The 21,618-nt window shown below is 36.4% G+C and overlaps 1 protein-coding gene across 2 annotated transcripts in view; it reads right to left on the bottom strand.

Moving 5' to 3' along the window:
* LOC129254471 (CCR4-NOT transcription complex subunit 1-like) overlaps positions 1 to 21,618 on the bottom strand; it is a 54,505-nt gene that overhangs the window by 14,731 nt on the left and 18,156 nt on the right. The window contains exons 11-31 of one of the 2 annotated variants that reach the window (XM_064114646.1): positions 21,290 to 21,422; positions 19,957 to 20,064; positions 18,453 to 18,692; positions 17,472 to 17,635; positions 15,464 to 15,599; positions 14,432 to 14,753; positions 14,020 to 14,034; positions 12,215 to 12,390; positions 11,307 to 11,431; positions 10,426 to 10,615; positions 9,680 to 9,859; positions 7,921 to 8,061; positions 6,968 to 7,147; positions 6,545 to 6,661; positions 5,521 to 5,766; positions 4,294 to 4,495; positions 3,613 to 3,749; positions 3,099 to 3,239; positions 2,227 to 2,382; positions 1,473 to 1,718; positions 714 to 833 (exon numbers count right to left, since the gene is read on the bottom strand). In XM_064114646.1, coding sequence (XP_063970716.1) covers positions 714 to 833; positions 1,473 to 1,718; positions 2,227 to 2,382; positions 3,099 to 3,239; positions 3,613 to 3,749; positions 4,294 to 4,495; positions 5,521 to 5,766; positions 6,545 to 6,661; positions 6,968 to 7,147; positions 7,921 to 8,061; positions 9,680 to 9,859; positions 10,426 to 10,615; positions 11,307 to 11,431; positions 12,215 to 12,390; positions 14,020 to 14,034; positions 14,432 to 14,753; positions 15,464 to 15,599; positions 17,472 to 17,635; positions 18,453 to 18,692; positions 19,957 to 20,064; positions 21,290 to 21,422 — 3,475 coding nt within the window. Of the gene's footprint in view, positions 1 to 713; positions 834 to 1,472; positions 1,719 to 2,226; positions 2,383 to 3,098; positions 3,240 to 3,612; positions 3,750 to 4,293; positions 4,496 to 5,520; positions 5,767 to 6,544; positions 6,662 to 6,967; positions 7,148 to 7,920; positions 8,062 to 9,679; positions 9,860 to 10,425; positions 10,616 to 11,306; positions 11,432 to 12,214; positions 12,391 to 13,802; positions 13,878 to 14,019; positions 14,035 to 14,431; positions 14,754 to 15,463; positions 15,600 to 17,471; positions 17,636 to 18,452; positions 18,693 to 19,956; positions 20,065 to 21,289; positions 21,423 to 21,618 lie in introns of both variants that reach the window. The other variant, XM_054892936.2, reaches the window with a different exon arrangement.

The following is a 21,618-nucleotide window of genomic DNA, read 5'->3' as shown; positions in this document are numbered from 1 at the left end:
CCATTTTTATAAGTCTTTGGTATGACTCGGCCGAGGATCGAACCCACGACCTCCCGTTCATGAGGCGGACGCAACTGTAATCACAATTGACGAAATCCAGATTCTATTCATCAGAGGATCGCTTCATGAAAGGACTCGTCAGAGGTTTTATCCGACAGTTGCCCTAGTAACAGTGGTTATCAGCCAATCAAAATCAAGGAAAGTTGTGAGATCTGACAACTTGTCAGATGAAAAACGTTGATGAAATGCTCCCCTGATTTCCCAAATTGCTCACGATTGAATTATTTCTTCAACTGACCAAAGTAATGCATGGTTAATTTTTGTTGTTGACCACTGAATTGGAACCAGTAATATTTTTAACCTGCCCAGAATGAGGTCAGATTGTAATGAGCTTGTTGTTCAGAAAAGCCTTTTCCCCCACCTATATACAAGATATGGGTGTATTTGAGATCAGGAAATGAGATAAATGATAAACACAAATTCGTTAGTTATGTAAATTTAATTGTTATATTAATGTCATTTCCACAGTATAAATACATGTGCAGAAATGAGGTTGCATATTTTTTTATTGGTTAATATTCATGTGAAACAAAACAAACAAACAAAAAAGAAAACATGACAGGTATTGACATTTTATAGACTAGAACTTCTTGTAATCTCCTAATGAAAACAAAGTTGATATTCTTTATCCAAAGAATAAATGAGATAGATACCTGGGTGAGCTTGGCTAAAAAACCCGGTGGTTGGTTTGCTTCTGGTGTAGGAAGGAATCCTGGAATGCTACGAGCAAACTCTTCATAGACAGCTATCTGACCTTGAGGGACTCCTCCAACCTGAACAACACAAATAAACATAGAATTCATCAAGAATTTCACAAAGATACCTTAACAATCATCAATGCAAATAAACTGACAGGCACCTAGGCCGGAGTCATAACTTTTATCACCAGTGCCTGCCATTGATTTTTCAACAAAAAACTGTAGACTGATGAAATAAAGAAATACATAATAAATAAGTGTCACCAAAGACTGTGAAAATTAACCAATTTATCTTTAAGAACTAATACTTTTAACATGATATTACACTTCAAACCTTTAATCAACCGAGTAGAACATTGGAAACTCAATAACCAAGCAGGATTTCTCAACTTTCTTGCTTCAACTTATCAGCCTGTAAGTTTATATCATTGCATTATGTATGACACGTCCATATTTATTGTTTGTTTGCAACTTGTAATTACTCAACTGGACAGTTGCTCCAGTCTCCAAGTTTTTCCAACATGCCCTTGGCTTTATAAATTTGTTTCCAATATTAACAAGATGATACAGCATATTGCTTTTTGTGAGGGAAAATGACTATCATCTTCAATGAGCATCAATTTAATGAATACAAGGTTCCTCCCTACAAGGATCCTCCCTTGTCCTATGAAAAAAGACAGGGGAAAACATACTACAGATGTTTATATTTCTCACTTTTAGTCTAATCTGTTCTGGCATCCTTTCAGCCTGATAGGTAAGAACCACTGGATCACAGTAGCGACGATTCTCATTCCTTGCATGCTTCCTCAGCTCAATCTCTGTGGCAAGTCTTCGGTCCATCTCAGGGATGGCCTTCTCTACAGCACACTTCTGAATGAAGCAACAGGCCAGTTCTACGTTGTCATTGGCAACCACGGATGCTGCCTGTTCTATCAGCTCCTTCTGCTGTGGAGTACCACCCTGAGGAAAACAACACAAGATGTTGGATGAGTGATCAATCATGCCACAAAAAATGTGTGAATAAAGAGGAAAACCATCTAAAGTGAGCCTTTTTGTATCCATAAAATTGTTTTCAATTGCTAAAAAATAGGATGAAGTTAATGACTTTTTATTGTCTGACATGATGCATCCCAGGATGAAGAAAAGTCTAAGACAAGGGCCCAGTAACACAAACAATCATTAGTACAATCTAATTGAATCATAAGTCTATGGAAGACAATGTACTTAAGTTTTTATCAATCATAAATATTGATAATTCTCTTAGTAAATTATCAATCATACTACTCTTAGTTTATGTCAATCATGAAATTTTTACGTTACAATACAAGTTATGTAAAACTATCATTCATTCAGCCCGAATTAAAGTGCAATAATGATGGGTGCATCCCATCGAAATGCCTGCACATCAATTATAGATATATTTTCTTTCATAAGCTGTCACCATTTGCATATAGAAGAATCAGTTTACCTTGAGAGCTGCTATACAGGATAGTTTGAAGTTGTTGATGATACTGAAGATGAGTGGTTCATGGCAGGTGATCATGGCCATACCAGCCGTCAAGTTCCGCACCATGTGGTGAGCAGCAAGACGCATACGATTCTCCTCAGGATCTAGGGCAAAGTCCTAGAAGAACAAACAAGAATGAGAATCATTTTGGAATTTAAGACAGATTTAGTGCATACTCTCATTTAGGCCCTTTAGTTGTTGTATTTCAAAAGGCAAATTACAGTGATGGGATCTTCAATTTTTTTTCATCCATTCCATGCTGTAGAAGAAAACTTAAATTAAAATTGAAAAAAAATAAGTAAATTTATCAAGACAACATTTTTTCTAATGCTTTTTGGACATTTCTATAGTAAATTTCAGCAGCTTATACAAGATTCAAGAAATAATATAAAGAATAATAATGTAGAATTTGTATAGTGCACGTATCTACCTTGCTAGGTGCTCAAGGTGCTCTATATTACCCGGCTAAGCTAGTCTACCAATGCTCACAGCTTTTTGAGGAATTACTTCCTGTCTTTACCCATTTACCTCACCTGGGTTGAGTGCAGCACAAAGTGGATTAATTTCTTACTGAAGGAAAACACGCCATGGCTTGGAATTGAACCTACGTCCTTCAGATTGAAAGACGAGAGTCTTAACCACTAGACCACAACACCCCCACAGAAAGCATCTTTCACATGATATATGATTTATCATATGATCATTCATTTTATTTGAAAATGAATACAACTTTGAAAATAAATAATCTATAGATTAACTATAATTTAATAGTCTTTAAATTTGTGAATTATTACTACATGAATTCCAAGACAATTAAGGTGTTAAGAACTGACCTTCTTGACGATTTGTTCACAGGTGCTGAGAGCTATCTTAATGGATCTATCAACCACAGGATGTACTAGCTCCTGGACTGCCCTCTCAACGGCTGGGCGTACACAGTTACGCAACTGAGGGTGGGCCTGGAAGATCGCCAACTGTCAATGGTGATGAAAAGGAAAGTTAAATACAAAGTCAATACAACAGACATACATGAGTTATGTTTAAAAAGGCTCTTTAGTTCTCGTAACAGCAATATATTTTCAGGTGTATCATGACTTCTGTGACATTTGACCTTTATATCCCAAACTGAATCAGATCATTGTCCCTTCAATGGTTCTTTAGTTGTCGAGAGAACAGAAACGGGAAGGATGGACAACCCGAAAACATGATCCCTCCAGCACCACCTAAGGTGAGTGAAGGTGTAAAAATGTGTGATAAGAAATGGAAGAAAACATTCTGAAATGATGGTAGACTACAACAAAACATGGGAATATGGGAGAATACAAATGATGAGCAGTGATGACTGACCTGCGCATTGACGGATGTAAGAGGAGCGATTCCTGTCAAGGCTGACGTGTTAAGATCTTGGAAGCTAAACTGAGGAACAGGTGCAGGTGTGGCAGGCAATGATGGAGTAGGCGGTGTAGGAACAGCTGACGCAATCCCTATCAGAAAGAAATTTATCGTATATCAGAAAGATAGTACAGTACAATATAATAAAGTACTACTTAAATGATGTATTTGTAAGGCAATGCATCACCTGATTTACTAGAGCTCTTGTGACTTATGAGTTGGCTTAATATTCTACCAGAGAATAATGCAGTAATACTTGGCAATATATGCCTATAATTTTCATTTAGGTCTTATTTAGTTGTTTCTTCATGCACTTGCTTTCTTTCATGTCGGAATATGCTTTGACCTTCATGTTATGTGCTGTGTTAGCATTGCTTCTTTTAGTTAAGTATAGATAAATGCTCTTTTTAGTTGATCTGAACTGCAGCAAACCACTTTTATTGGCCTATTTGGGATTCTCCTCATAGGAATTGCTGTTTAAAGCTGTTTATTCCAAGAGAGGTAACTGTTCACAATTGCATTATACACATCACATATTACACTGTATACTCACCTGTTCTTTATACAAAATAAACCCAAATAATCAATTATCTCACAGAGTGCCTAATGAAGTGACTGAAGGATAGTGTTTCTTACCTTGATCACCAACAAGTGAACTATTAGGTACGGTAGGAAGGGGCACAGCCAAGCCACCTACTGATGAAGGGGGGTTGTCCTGACCCATACCGACAGAGATACCAAACGCCCCACCCTCCATGAACTTCTTGGAAGTCGTCAATTTGTGAGGGATAAGACCGACCATCTCCAGATCCTTCAGGTACATACCAGGCTTCAAGTCCTGAGATTTATGACAAAATGAACATGTTTTTATTCTAAGTGTTTACAAATAATGCACAGTGCATAATTATGCAGCTGAGGAAATTAGAAAAAAAGTTTACTGAGCAACTTTGATGGTTTGTAATACAAAGGTTCACAAATGATCAGAGGACTCAATTTGGAAATTGATTCCATTAAAAATTATGAGCAATCAATCGATCAAGGACACTTACAGAAACATATTACTGAGGTTTTGGCTATAAACCATAGATGATGATTTGATTGATTTTTCATTGATTTCATGACATTTTAAAGTTTAGGGTTTGTGGTGTCACATGTAATTTTCAATTTTTTACTGATTCATGAAGACATAAGATATTGTATAATACAAACAAGTTTGAAATAATGTACGAGGTATTACATTGAATGAACAGATAAAATCACTGTAAATTTTCTCAGAAATCAGATAAATCATACCCGATTTTATTTTTTCAGAGAACAAACACGACGTCACGGTGAATTCCCCCTTTAATATCTCAAATATTTGGAAGTTAGAAAAACTAGAATAATAGATACGAAAAATTTCTTTATTATGTTTATTGTTGTAAGTAGATGTTTTTAGGAAACAACAAAACCCAAACTCTACCATGCAATGAAAAAATGTCAGGGAACGTTTCATGAAAAGACTTGTCAGATGTTTCGTCCGACAAGTCCCATTTATCCGACAGTCCCCATAGTAATGGTGCTTCTCGGCCAATTAAATCACAAAAAGTTGTCAGATCTAACAACTTGAATAAACAATAACAATATTGATAAAATGCTCCGATTGTGTCAAGGTGTCACTCTTTTATATGCAGTGAACCATTGCATAAAGTTCACTATTATGGTACCTTTGCCAACTGATGGTAACTTCCATGAAATCTTTTATTCTGATTGGATATTTAGCACTGTAACTATGGTAGTTACCATTGGCTGGCAAAGTTATCATAATAGTAAATTATATGCAACAGGGCCCAGGACTAGGAAGGGTTGATGTGGGAAACTTACATCCATGGTGATACTGAAGGCTTTGCAGAGGACTTCTACTTCAAACTTGAGGTTGAGCTTGAGGTTGGGTTCCTGGTGAAGCTCTGCCAGGACATTCATGATGGCCATGGTCCAGGGGTTAGGAGGCTTGAAGATGCGACTCTTTGTGCAAGACTCGATCACTTTGGCCACAAAGGGTACCACGTACAAGAGTTCAGCCTGGCCCTTGTGGTAGGCCTCTAGGATTAGGGCTTTCATATCCAGATCCTGGGAGAAAGAGATGATGGCAGGATTGTGATATTACACAGCAAGAAGTATAAGTATTTGTAACATTCTTGACAGTGTACTGTACAAGCTGTTATTTTCACATATGTTTCGCAAATGACTGGGATCAAGACATTTTGCAAGTTGCTGAATTCACCATCGCGGGACAAAATTATATAAATCAAACAGCCATACGAAAGAAAAAAATCAATTATACAGGAGTATATCATGAAATAAATACCTCCATTCCAAAGACATCAAGTTGAAAGATTGAACAGAAACATTTAGTTTTCTACACATATATACATAATTCTAAGTTATATTATGATTTACAGTAAAAGTTTAAAGATGTCCACATTGACCATTAGTATATCATGAGAAAAAGGTAAATCTTTTATAATAAGAGTATTTTCATTTATAGCAGGGGTGTGAGTGGTCACAAATAAAAAGATCTGAAAAAAGCTGAAGTGTTGAAAAAGTCTGAAATAGAAAGAGCTCCCATACTTTTTGTACAGAGGAAGGCCAAAAATAAGCTGAAATTAAGCTGAAAAAAAAAAAAAAAAAATCTGAAATCAGATAAAAATCTGAACTCTTACACCCCTGATTTAGAGAGATACTAAACACACAAATTCATCCAAACTGTTCTGTTAAGTTATGTACAAACCAATCCTCGATATTTCAAATTACACATATAATAAGAGACAAGATTGGGAAAGTTAAAAGAATACAACATTGACATTCTTATGTTTGTTAGAAGATACAACAATGAGACTGTACTTACCACTTGTAAGATAGGTTTGTTCTTTGCTAAAGTGAGTTTTCCAAGCCAGTGTCCAAGATTCTTCAATAGGGTCCTATCTGAGAAGTTTGAATCACTTTTACTGGATGCTAGCAGCACCTGAAATTCAGATATACAATACCAATTAAAATACATAAAATCTTTGAAGTTTCCCATGGTATACATTCTATAAAAAAAAAACCCACACAATTACGCCACTAACATCATCACCAAAGTATAAAGTAAACAACAAATCTTAATTCTGAGTGCCTTTCAATGAATACCACGTTTAAAAGCACATTAGTTTACATGTATGTCTGCATTTTGTACCATAGTAATCAAAATAAAATACTAAACAGCTTCCAAGTTCAACTGATTTGCAATTCAAAATATATATCAGATGACAAAACCAGACTTGAGCCTCACCCCGATATTCCTGTAGGTTTCCTTTAGCACCAGGTCTGCGAGCTTAGCGAGTTTGATCTGATCTACAAAGTTAGAGTAGAGTGTGTGGAAGTTTGTCTCGATGCTAGCCCTCTTCAGGACCAGGTAACGAGATATCCACTCCAGATGTTCCTCCAAACAAAGCTCCTTCATTTCTTCACACTGCAAACATGAAAAAAATAAAAATTCAAGAAAGAATGCATTTAGTAAAATCAAATACAGATCAACAACTAAGTCTTGTTCTTCTTCTCAAACCATCCATTATCCCAAACAGTGACCAATCCCTTTGCTTGTATTTGTTTGTTCTTTCAGGTGTTCTTATACCCAAAACTTGCTGTGTATGGCTAATTTCAGAAAATAATCAACTTTTGTTGATTTCCATTTTTGCCAATTTTACTTCCAAAAGCCATTATAATATGTAGGCATTACAACTCTTCATATAAGCTAGAAAACAGAGAAAAATTATTAGACCCCGTCCCCCTTTTCAACATACACACGAGTTGGATGTACATACTTATTGAATCTAACGATAGTGAAATTTGACTACGCATCCCTGCAGATCACATCATTTTCTCCTGGCATATAAATTTTTGTTATAATCATCCAATCCACAGCCAAGATCTTGGGGTTTTGCATCACCCGGGACTGACAAGAATAAAAAAAAATACCCCAAAGCTATTAGAGTAAATCAGTCTTCATAAATCATTGTTTCATGGGAATGAAGTCTAGTGTTTGCGAGTCAACTTATATAAAACCACGAAAGCTCAAACATTGATGATTGAACTGATGATTGGAAAATGCATGCACCATTGCTTTGATATTTAACAGCTTTTTTTATTGTCGTTCAAGCATAGGTTTTCATTCTTGTCTTTTGTATGTAAGCTTTTGAAAGGGTGATGCTTCATCCAAGTGGTCACATACTTGAGTGGACTCACCTTCTGCACTAGGTTGACCTGAGAGAGGTTGTTGAAGATGAAAGCAATCTTGTCCTGGACTTGTTCTGAAGGTTCTTTGATCTCTTCCTTAGGTGTAGCCACCAGGAGTGTATCAATGTTGGTGGTATTAGCAATGGAAGGCTGAATCAAACAAAACACACATTAAGAATGACGATCAAGTATTGTTTATCTATTGAAGTCTATGAATTTTACAGGTGACAATGCTCTGCCCTGGTTCGAATCGTAAATAAAACAAGATGAATGCCTCTGGCCGTCTCACCTGCATCACGCGATTCAATATAGCAGCAGTGCTGATTTTGAAAACTACTATAACTCGCACAAGATGTTCAGTGATACTTGGTTACTCTTATTTCTACGTTTTATGAACTAGACCCATACACTTATAGAGATATGATGGTAATTCAACAAATACCCCCAACGTGGCCAAAGTTCATTGACCTTACATGACCTTTGACCTTGATCATGTGACCTGAAACTCGTACAGGATGTTCAGTGATACTTGATTACTCTTATGTCCAAGTTTCAAGAGAAAGATCCATCAACTTTCCAAGTTATGATGGTAATTCAACAGATACCCCCATTAAGCCAAAGTTCATTGACCTTTGACCTTGGTCATGTGACCTAAAATGCGCAAAGGATGTTCAGTGATACTTGATTACTCTTATGTCCAAGTTTTATGAACTAGACCAACACACTTTCAAAGTTATGGCGGTAATTCAACAAATACCCCAATTTGACCAAAGTTCATTGACCCTAAATGACCTTTGACCTTGATCATGTGACCTGAAACTTGCACAGGATGTTCAGTAATACTTGATTACTATTATGTCAAAGTTTCATGAATCAGATCCATAAACTTTTAAAGTTATGATGGTAAATCTACAGATACCCCCAATTCGGCCAAAGTTCATTGACCCTAAATGACCATTGACCTTGGTCATGTGACGTGAAACTCATGCAGGATGTTCAGTGATACTTGATTAACCTTATGTATAAGTTTCATGAACTAGGTCCATATATTTTCTAAGTTATGATGACATTTCAAAAACTTAACCTTAGGTTAAGATTTTGATGTTGATTCCCCCAACATGGTCTAAGTTCATTGACCCTAAATGACCATTGACCTTGGTCATGTGACGTGAAACTCATGCAGGATGTTCAGTAATACTTGATTAACCTTATGGCCAAGTTTCATGAACTAGGTCCATATACATATTAAGTTATGCTGTCATTTCAAAAACTTAACCTCAGGTTAAGATTTGGTGTTGACGCCGCCGCCGCCGCCGTCGGAAAAGCGGCGCCTATAGTCTCACTCTGCTATGCAGGTGAGACAAAAATCACTCAAATATATCTCTCCATCCATCCTAATTATTTCGCTTGCATTGGGATTAGCAAATTGGGAATATCAATACAGTTATCCATTTAAAAAAAGTGGAATATCTCATCTTTTAAAATCTAATTAAAGGAAGTTGCTTCACGGGCTTTATTGTTCAACCCCCCCCCCCCCTCCTCCCCTCACATTCCAAAATCTCATAAAAAAGATTGCTTCAAATGTATCCCCTATATTTGATACAATTCAAATTTCAAACATACAGTTTGGGAAATAACTATTAGACCACTTTCCTACTATTCTCACATACCGTATGGTCTAATAATTATGCAACAACAAGCTGTATGACTAAATTTTGCAAGAAAAGCCTTGACATTCAAGATAACTAAATTAGCAAATTTCTCTCACCTTGGGAGCTGCTTTGGCAATGGGTTTGATGGCTGACACGGTGGTAGTTGCTGTTGTAGGCTTTGTTGTTGACAGTATAGATGAAGCTGTTGTTGTAACTGTTGCTGTAGTAGTTGTGGGTGTGGGTTGTGGTCTGCTTGCTACCGGTGGTTCCATGGATTGTTGACCGTACGTCACATACTGCAGATATTATTCAAAAATAGAGAGTGACACTTGATATGTTTTCATTTGAATTATTAACCAAACTCACTGAGTCAGAAGAAAATGTTATATGAATATCAGAATATATTCAATGGACATTTTATTGGAAGTGGAACAATCACAATCATATTAATCAGTTTCATGCAATTCATCCTCAAGAAGTGATAACTCCATTCATTGGGTTATCACTTTTGAGCACAAACATCAGTGTGAGTGTAACCAGATTCAAATAAAATGATCACCCAGCTGTTTATATGTATAGACATCAATAGTGCTAAATGATTTGGCAACAATATGTGGCAGCTGAAAAATGAGTGAAATAAACATGGAATTCCATCCAGGTGTATGGACTTTTTCCACGTAATAACAATACAGTGTCCCACATGTGAATATGATAACTGCGTTGGCAATCTTCAATGTGATCGTTTTCAAATTTCATGATGTCACACAGTTAGATTGGTGGAAATGTAACAGATCGTTTATTGCAACAACATAAGTTTAGCTTTAATCTTTAATAGTGAGATGAGAAGAAAATGATTTCTCACCTCAATAAGATGCTCTGGGAACTGTTTGAAGTGAGGGATGGAAGCAACATGGGTACAGTACTGGGCAAAGTCTTTGAGACGTAGCTTGAACTTATCTAGTGCTGCTATACCAAACATGTACATCTTGCTGTTGTGAGACTTCCTTAGGGCTTCCAGCACATAGCGCAGAGCCATTCCTAGAGCCATAAACCTGAAAAAAATATATGAACACACATAGTCACTTGAAAAGATATATGCAAAAAGAGGGAAGGGACAGTTAAAGGGTAAGACCACCATAATTTACCGCTGGTTGTAACAAATGCATATTAAAAATGAGACATCCCAAAGGCTTCTAGAACACCGTACAGAGCCATTCTTAAAGCAGCAAACCCTGCAAGAATATTGATTGATGTCACTTGAAAAGTTAAGCAAACAGGGGGTAGGAATACCCTGATAAAGTGGAAGTCTGCATTATTGGCATTCATTTATGAAAGGCACATAATCAAATCCATAAAAAGCTAACAAAATCATCATTCTTTTTACACACTTGTTTGTTTTTACGGCACAAGTGAACTGCCTCCCTTCCTGGTCCAATGTTAACTACTTGAATTTCAGATCTCTGTTTCAACAAGGGGGCTCATTATAAATAAAGTAACCTTTTCTTCATAGAAAATTGTATAAAATAATGTGACATATGATGCCAGTAATTCGAGCAGGGAAAAAAGTTACACAGGAGCTTGAGTAATTTCAACCTCAAAATGTTCTAAAGAGCACTGAAAAATCTCAATTCACTGAAAAATTCAAGCTTATCTAAAGTTGCAGAAAATAAATGATAGAAAGAATAGGAAATAAATAATTTTTTTCCCCTGTATAAGAATCGGTAAAGGTTGATTACTACTCACGTGACTAAACCTTGTTCAATGACGCCTCCAAACAGACATGCAGTAATCAAGAGTTCTCTCTCTGGATACTGGGGAAAGAACTTGTATTCCTCAAATAAATTCCTCAACATACACATGAACACCTCCTGAATTTTAAGATATAAGAATATAACAAATGAATGAATCAGGAGAAATGACCGGCATGAGAAGGCGAAGAGCTGTCCATCATGGCGATGCCCTTTTGCCCATAACACAAAGCTTAGCAATGATCGTAGAACATTGATTATATTGACTACAATGTACAATCAGTCGTGAAAATTGAGCGTACGATTAATTGCTAACCTTTGTGTTACGGGACCTAGATACCGCCTAAGCACCAACACCAGACCTTCTCCGACATTTATATTAGAGTATATTTATCCATTGATTGTCTATTTTACAAAGGACAGCCTTCTTATCATCATAAAGTAAAAATACAAGAATTACAGCAGTTGGAACAAGCATTACATAATACATACTGAAATGCAAATTTTAGAAATCGAAAGAAATAATGGGAAATGTAAAGTTTACATACAATGTCTGAAAGAATGCAAGTTTTCAACTCACTCTTGTATAATGAAAAGGCCTCACTGCAATTCAATGGTAAATGGCATGATAAATATACTTGAGAGCAAATGAAAAATCATTGTTTCCAAGAAAGTAACCATCGGAAGGTAATGTTACCATTACAACAACTTTCATTTAATTTCCCTGCTCCATGCTGAAATTTGAAACTCTTAACTGTTTAAGGCATTTGAAGGTCATATGAACATCAGAAGGTAAAAAATATCACACAAAGTTCAGATACCAAAGCATACACCTCTGTGACAGTATGAATACGCAACACACACTTATTTAACAAAAATTTACACAACTATTGTTTAACTTACCCTTTCCCTGGTGACTTGTGAATCTTTGAATTGTTTAAGCATTTGAAGAACATCATCCACTGACATGATAGGGTTTGGAGGCTGGTTGTATATCTGTTGAAAGTAGCTGTTTGCTTCCTCGTCAATCTCCGGTGAAAAAGACTGGTTCAACTCGGGCCATATATTTGATATATCACCTTACATAGAAATGAAAAAAAGTTAGAGCCAAATAAAACTAGAACTACCACTGAAGTTGATTAATACCCCCGCCCAATGCCATTGCCATGGCAACAGTTTCCAACACATGGAAAAAATCATGTCTTGCCCATCCTTACCCCAAGACCTACGTGTGAGCAAAATATGAGAATTAATTATGAAATAGTTCGAACTGCAAGATTTTTGCTAATTTTTGACATATGATACATTGTTGCCATGGCAACACAAATTCCAACACATACAAAAAATATTTCCTGCACATCTTTACCTCGAGACCAGTGTGTGAGCCGATTTTCATGAGAATTGGTTGAAAACTGATCCAAGACGGTTAAACTGAAAGATTTTACCTAATTTGGGGCATTATGTGGTTACCATGGCAACACAATTTCCGACATACACACAAAATATGTGTCTCGCACATCTTTACCTCGAAAACTGCACGATTTTTACCTTATTTTTGCCAAAATATACCATTACCATGGCAATACAATTTCCGACCAATGCAAAAAAGGTGTCTTACACCCCAACACCAATATGTGTTCCAAGTTTCATGAGAATTGGTCAAAACCTGAGGAAGTACTTCGATGGGCAAGATTTGCAACGGACCAACGCCTGCCGATTCCTATATACCCCCTTTATACTTTGTTAGGCGGGGGTATAAAAAAACAACCTATGACAATGGATGAACACTTCGGTAGAGTCATTATCTTCAGTACCATAGCTTGTTCCCCACACATTAGAATCCAAGACAAAAATGACATTGCACACTCCAGAATAACATTGCTATTGTAATGGAGTAAGAGGGTATAAAAAATGTAATGTAAAACCTTTAAAGACTGCAGTATTACAATTTTGGGCATTTCAACTAAAGAATAATATTATAAAGTTAAGAGCATGTGCATAATACCATATCTGGAGCCTTTGATCCAGATTTTCTTCCCTCACCATAAAGAACCAAGTAAATTCAACATTCAATGTAAACACAAAGATAAACACATACAGATGATTTGGTATAAGATGTTCCTTGGTAAAACAGAAATACAGGAGACATGTGCGTACTATAAATGTAATATTCATATTTAGTTCTTGCTCTCACATCACAAAAGTCATGGCAAAGAAGCATTATCTTTCCTAACAAAGAAATCTGTATGCCTGGGGTCCCAATTCACACAAGCGCACGTTCAATGGAAACAATTGTGTCCTATCAATTTGCACCCAAAGTCGTTTTTCTCATATTTTGTTTCTACCTCCCATGTCTGAAAGGAGAGGGTGACCATTCAGACAAGATTTCTCAGAGGTGCATAAAAATCCCCTCCCCGCAGACAATGTCTGAAGGTGGAGTGGGTTTCAAAAAGACTCAAGAGGAAAATTGGAAATACATGTATGACAATACCTGGTCTTATAGCACCGGCACCACTTTTAGGGGGTTGGCTCATTGTTGATTGACTGTTAGTGTGCAATGAAGATTCTGGTTCGGAGAGAGAGTGAAACAAGGAGGAAACAAGAAAAGGCAAGAAGAATGAAAACCCACTTTCCAAACTGCAATTACTCAAAAACAAAAAACCAGAAGCACACACTCATTAGTAACTTCATTTCTTTTTAGTACTTACTTTTTTCAGAAGACGCTATTCATGATGGAAATAGGAAAACAATGTAAACATTAATACTTACAAATACTAATTCCAAAGGTTGCAAATTGAATTGTATTTTCTTTGAATTATGAACTAAATAAAAGTAAAATAGAATGTATAAACTTTCCAAATTAAGCCACACGGTAAAAATATCTTTCTTTTGAATTTTTACTGATAAAAATCAATTAATTTCATGCTGCTCATGATGAAAAAATATAATACCAATAACAGGAAGAGCATTTACAAGAAGTTTATCTTTGTTTTACAAGATACCGGAGCATTTCTGAAGTCTTTTTTCTGTGATTTTTTCAAACAGAACTGTTATAAACTACTGAAATATTTATATCTGATTGGCTTAGAGCAAATTCCTGAATATGAGCACATTTCTTACGATGACTGGTAGACTGGGACGGATTGATGAGTCCACCTAGGTTGGGACCAGGTCCTGACAGCATTGGAAATGTTTTCTGTGGCGACTGAGGAGGCTGGCCGAAGCTGGACCCCAGAGGGTTTGAGCTGAAGGGGTGTAGGTTGGGCGTGGTCATGGACGGTGCAGACGATCCCATTGTCGAGCCCATCGTGGAGCCCAAGGTGGACCCCATCGTGGAGCCCATATTTGAGGCCATCGTGGAGCCCATGTTTGAGGCCATGGTGGAGCCCATGGATGTTCCCATTGTAGAGCCTAGAGGAGGCATGCCTGGTAGCGAGTCAATCTGTGATGAATTGAGACAAGTGGAATAGATCATTAGGGATGGCTAAGATATCCAGGCTGGAATGTGAAGACTGTCTACTGGCCAAGTATGAATCTAATTAGCAAATAATGAATGTTCAATGGACAGAATATTTCATGAGATAAAAGATGAAATGATCATGGATATCCCAAACAACGAGGCATAGCCAAGTTGAATGGATCATTTTTATCTTTCACCTAATGAAGTATTCTGTCCACTGCACGGATGAAAAATATACATTCTTTTGTGTTATATGACACCTAGAAAAAGATCCTTGTTATTTACCATTATGAATTAAGTGCACAAGTACATGTGAGGGCATGCTACCGAGTGCAGTCTGTTGACTGTCGCATACATGCTTAACAGTAGTACACGTGTAGTGCCAGTGGTCTAAGCATGTACGAGCAATGGACAAAATCGTATGGATCCAAAATTGCATCATGAATGATCACTATCAAATCACCAATCAAATGAAAAGGATCTACCTAGGTGACATATAATGGGTAATAGCAGTATCTGTAAGTGGAAATGGGATTTTGGAACACCAAGGAACACTGAATTTTTCCTTTAAGAAACATAAACCTTGACACTTTAAAACAAAGCCATAGAGATGTTTACAATCATTTAAACAAACACTAAACCCTATTTCCATTTTGTTTATTGAAGCTAAAGAAGAATGTAAAGACACTTACTGGCGTGCCTGGTCCCGGGGAGATTGGGGGAATCCCCTGGTTGTTCATTACTCCTGGTGGGGGACGAGACTTGAGCAGGTTACCACAGTTAGCCACCATGTTCATGATGGTTTCAGCAAGCTCAGGTGACACAGAACTGACCAATCGATAAAACAAAACAAAAATACATTGTTATTAATCAATTTGGTATACATCAATTGTACAGAAATTCTGGTGACACGACAAATGCTCCTGCGACACTTGCTCTGGTCTTAATAGATCAGAGGGCATGGGGTCAGAGTTAGGATCGCAATAGAGTTTTTAGTTCAGAATAATGTGAAGATAATGATTAGGGTTCATTTAGTTTTGGAGGTCAGGCTTTATGTTTGGCTTAACATGTAGATTTTACACAGGAGCAATTGTCACCAGAGAAATTGTCATGGAACCATAATATTACTAATGCACATCAGTCGGCACTTTATCAAAACCCCTGTTCACTCCTATACACCTCAGAAAATTGCCATAAATATTTCACTATTTTGACTGAGGTGTATGTGATCAGGGGTCAGCTAAAATGCTATGTCGTAATCAACTCAGTCGATGGTCACATCTCTTCAAAGTAGTGCATCATTCATCTACCGGTGTGTTGGCTCAGTTGGTACAGTGTCCGTCTCATAACCGAGAGTTCAAACCCCGGCCGCGTCAGACCAAAAGACGTTAAAAGATGGAAGTTGGTGCTACCCTGTTTGGCGTTAAACGATTAAAGGGATAGAGCCTCGTCGATCTGGCGCTGCAGAGTGGCTGCCGGGCCCACAAACAATTGGGTAAATAAATTTTCGGAGTATTTCATTTCTTACGTCTATTTCAAACAATAAAATATGGATGGATCACAAAGGAAATGATTATGTAATAATAAACAGATCATGCACATAAAATGTGATCACATAATTCAAATGCAATAACCTTGAAGCTCCTTTAAAGAACACACTACCAATAATAACACACTACCAATAAAGATGAACTGATCTCCATACAGAAAAATTCTGGTGTCTTCTTGGCAATCCCAAAAATCTTACTGTTGATTAGCGATCAAATGACAAGAAGAGAAACTAATGTTTAACTTGATAAATTAGTCTGCAGACAGGAGTACCTTTTCAAAATATTTTCTACATAGAAATTGCATCCACAAGATCAAGTACAATGATCTAGGGAATTACCACTCTTCTGACCTTTTGACAACAATGCAATTACAGTATATTGTATGTCAGATTAACAGGAAAGACTGAATCATATGATGTTTCACTTCCTGATCATAATAAAGTTCCTGATATTTTACTTTCAGCTCATTATTCCCACAACCATTTCACCATTTATCTAACTTTGAGCCAATTATCGTATTAAAGCCTTAAAAAAAATTGGATAGTTTCAACAATGTGAATTATATTTAACTTGTATCAAAATGTAACAAAAACTAGTGACTTTCTCATTTTACTTTTCATCAATTCTTAAAATTTAGCATTAAATTCGATTAAGCACTCTTTATCGGCAATGTTATTATTTTAACACTTATTTCCTGCAATTGATGATGTATGAAAATTGTATCCTGATATTTCCCCCCCACTCCATGTATGGGACAAGGTGTTATACCAAAAATAGATTAAAAAATAAACTTATCATTCGGGACTTGAAAAATATATATATCCTTTGCAAATTACACTCCCATATATTAGATTTTAGACTAAATCTATCAATCTACACGTGTTCTAAGATACTATCTCTCATTTCATCTGATAAGGAATACAAACTTAAAAGATGAGTCACCTTAAGATTTACAAAATGTAAAAGAAGACTTCATCACTTAAAAATATAGAAATATCACAAGAAATATGAAGTGGAAAATAATTTTTTGATAGTAGAAGAGAACGACACTATGGCAAAGTGCAAACAATATATTACATGCAAGTGCAAAATGATTTTCTTTACAATATCACCTTTGAACATGCATCATTGACATCATTTGTAAACTCACCTGACACATGCTTGTAGACAGGCTAACATTGTCCCAATGGTTTCAGGTGGTAACACGCCTGTCTTACCCCCTCCTGGCAACTCCCTGGGCTCTGGGGGCATCCCTCCCATTACCTGAGGGGCACGTCTCTTCAGAAACTTCACGCATGTCTGAACAAAGGACTCCTGTTTTACAAAAAATAGAGCAAAATGTTTCATTAAAGACCATGCAGGGTATTTGTGGTTTGATCTTCAAAATAACAAGCCAAGTTTGCAGTGGGTCCACAATAAAAACACACTTAAGATGAGATAAATAGAGACTCAAATGATGCAAAAGAGATTTTAACTTTTATCAGAGGGCCAGCAAATAGTTAATGAAAAACTCAAGAGCCCAGTCTTTATATTAAAGAGTTCTTAATATTTCATTTGCTATCATCTGTAGTATAACTTCTATTTGGATTATATCAACTACAAAATCCATGGGTGACAAGAAGAAAGACCCATTGGCCCGAATTCACAAAGGTGGTTTTGAAAAGCCACGGTTGAGTCCATGGTTTATGCAGATTTCCTGTATAAATTACCCTTATTTTACGGCGTATATTAAAAAATGTCCATTGCTGATGCGCGCTATTGTCACAGAGCGCCAAATTGACGCCTGTTGCTGTGGGTACCCATGCTATTTTATTCATCAGTCTACTGTTTTGAATTAATGAGTCCACTTTTCAAACAGTGGACTCATGAATAAAATAGCGTATCTAACCATGGTAACAGGCGTCAATTTGGCGCACTGTGCCAAAAGCGCGCATCAGCATTGGACATTTTTTATAAACGCGCCCGCCCGATACACGCTAAATTAAGCGTAATTTATACAGGAAATCTGCATGAACGATGGATTCAACCGTGGGTTTTCAAAACCACCTTTGTGAATTCGGGCCATAAGTTCTGGCCTAATTGGTCTCTGGACTTTGTCAAGTACTAACTACTTCTAAATAAATCATCTTACTCCATGTTCTCTGATCTTGTCTGTCATCCACTTGTCGAGCTTGAGGTACTCCCTGCGCGATGCCAGGCAGGCTAGGTCAATCACAAAGAGGAACGGTGTTGCGTTGAGGAGGAGAGAGAGGGCTTTGAGATCCTGGGCCACATCAAGGATTCTTGACAGCCGAGTCTGGTCGCTGTCGCCCCGCATGTACCAATCAGCCATGGAGTGCATCACAATCTGACGAATGGTGGGTGACTGCCCCTGAAACACAGAAAAAAAAAGAATTCTTCTGGTATGACCAAAACTGATTTTGCAAACAATCTTTCAATGGGACATAATATACGTAGGTGCCATCAGATTTATACCTCACAGGAAAATGTGCTCTGAGAAAAATTTAAAGGAGAATGAAACTCTTGGAGCAAGTTAGCTTTTGTGAAAGCAGAAAAATCAAAGAATAAGATCAACAAAAGTTTGAGTAAAATAGGACTAGCAATAGAAGAGTTATGAGCATTTGAATGTCGAGATCACTAATGCTATGGAGATCCTCCCATTGGCAATGCGACCAAGATCTATGATGTCACAGATGAACAACTCTCCCGTTTTGGACACTGAAAATATACCCCAAAACATCTCTTTTTGCTCATTCTAATGATATGACAAACGATTCATCAATGATATAATGTTGTGAAACCTCTGTACTTGTCCTCTCATATAAAGAGAACACCTCACCTTGTGATAGACTCTATAAAAGTGAGAATATAAGTGAAATAAGTACTAAAGTAATGAGGGAGTTGTACGTGTGTGACATCACAGATCTTGGTCGCATTGCCAATGGGAAGATCTACATGGCATTAGTGATCTCAATATTCAAATGCTCATAACTTTCTTATTATTCATTCAATCTTCCTCAAAATTTCAACAATATGTTTCTTTGATTTTTCTCTTTGATATGGATTCAGCTGGTTTCAAGGGTTTCATTCTCCTTTAAGATACAACTTTCAGAGAATTAGTAGCAATTATAATAAAATTGTAATAAAGGTACATGTACTAATGATAATACTAATGATTATACCATTGACACTATTGATTATGATGATAATACTAATGATGATAATTATTTGTTTAATTATTATTCATTTAAAATTGCCCTACAATGTGTATGTTTAAAAAGAGGTATGTAAGTAATCTGATTGAGTCCTATACTCTCTGATTCTATTTTTAATATTTTAATAACTTTTTACTGTTTGTGTATTTGTTTGTTTGTTTATGATCAGTTAAATGTTATCTTTATATGTTGGGGACAAGCCATTGATATGCACCTAGCCATTGTTTGTCCCTCCACTTTTTAAAATTTTGTTAAGGTTGCATACTTTGTTTATCTATAGTTATTGTAAGCATTCTATTTATTGTTTCATTGTTTCTTGGATTGATGAATGTGCAATTTTGATGTAATTTCATAGTGGAAAATAAATGAATTGAAATTGAATAATTGTAACAATGACTTTCTACCACACCCACAACTTACCTGTCCATGCCACGCATAGTGTAGTACGATGCCAGAGTTTGGATGATTCCCAAGGAATATTGGCATGAGAACTGCTATCAGCTCTAACCGTAATGGAGTCATTGTCGGCTGCAGGGAGATACACAATATATACAAAATAATTTGTTAGTGACCTCAATAACTCACTGATTTCAAGTTCTGTGTTGAAAATGAGTGATTGTGTTCATGCAAAATTTGCATTAGACAATGCATTGAACTACTATTTACGATTGAACTATTCTTTACGATCTTCCACATCTACCACCCTTGTGATTCCGCGTAGCAGGACCAAGCATTATGGAGATCGGGCTTTTAGCTATGTGGCCCCAGTTATGTGGAATAGACTGCCAAGTACTATCAGGTATATGAACACTCTGAAGACATTCCAATCAAGTGTCAAATATTACCTATTTTTACAATCATATTAGTGAAGGCCATGTCTTTTCCTCATATGAATGTTATGTTTGATGATTTTAATTGTGATTATTTCCAATGTTTTTGTTTATCTAATATGTAGCGCCTTGAGTAATGATCCATTAGAAAGTGCGCATTATAAATACTTATTATTATTATTATTATTATAACTTGAAAGATGGTGATGGTATTGAAGTGGGTGCTGGTGTTTAGGCAATATTAGACAAAACACCAAACTTGAAATGGATCTGCAGGAATTGGGGTGACAAGGTGTTAAGCAATACAAAATATCTCTGATAGAACTTTGTAGCTGTAAAATTTGGTGTCAGATAGTTGAGACACCTTAATTTACAATCTGAGCACCAACAACAATGCCATATTTAAATGACTCAATAAGCAGCACAAGTTACAAACTATTGACGAGTTTATATGTGATCAGAGTTTATGGTAAACCAGACCCATAAGACTTAACTAATGATAACAATAATAAATTGTATTTATATAGCGCTTAAAACATGGTGTTTCTAAGCGCTTTACAAAACGATTAAGTAGCATACATTAATATAATTGAACATTTAACAAACAAGAAAGGAGATGTACAGTGTAAAGTATTTTCATATTACAAATTAGCTAAGAAAACTGCCTACTCAAGTTGGGAAATACAAAAAAATGATAATAATAAAAACTCTCTTCCATCAAAACATGACTGCTTCAATAATAGATCTTCATATATGCTGCATGAAAACTAAGTTACTTCATTCAGAGCAGCAGTGAATTCACAAATATCAATTTATTGATGTAAATTATCTTATGGTATGGGGAAGCTAAATACTATCTAGATATGTTCACACAATAACGATTGTTACCACTATCATAATCATGTTCAGGCATTACTACTCACCTGTACTTGTAGTAAAGCAAGAAGCAGCATATCGGGACAATGTTTGATGGGAAAGCTAAAAAGGTTCTTGACTTGTTCATACTTCCCAGTCTCTGAGAGCTTCAGCAACACTTCAACCAGCTCAAGGGATTTCCTGTGAACATAAAGAGAGAAGAATAAGAAAATAATATGAGCACATCAGACCTCTGTTCATGTTTGTGTTGATCTTTTTTCCAAGGTTGCTTTCAGAGATCAAGCGAAAGATCATGCCAAAGTTAAAATGGCTTATGATTGAGAACTATCAACTAGACTAGTGTTTAGAATGATTGTGTTTTTAACATCTTCTGGGA

The sequence above is a fragment of the Lytechinus pictus genome, chromosome 2 (genome assembly GCF_037042905.1).
Source record: "Lytechinus pictus isolate F3 Inbred chromosome 2, Lp3.0, whole genome shotgun sequence".
NCBI lineage: Eukaryota > Metazoa > Echinodermata > Echinoidea > Temnopleuroida > Toxopneustidae > Lytechinus > Lytechinus pictus.
The sequence above is the reverse complement of the archived record's forward strand: the minus strand, read 5'-3'. Positions and strand labels throughout refer to the sequence as shown.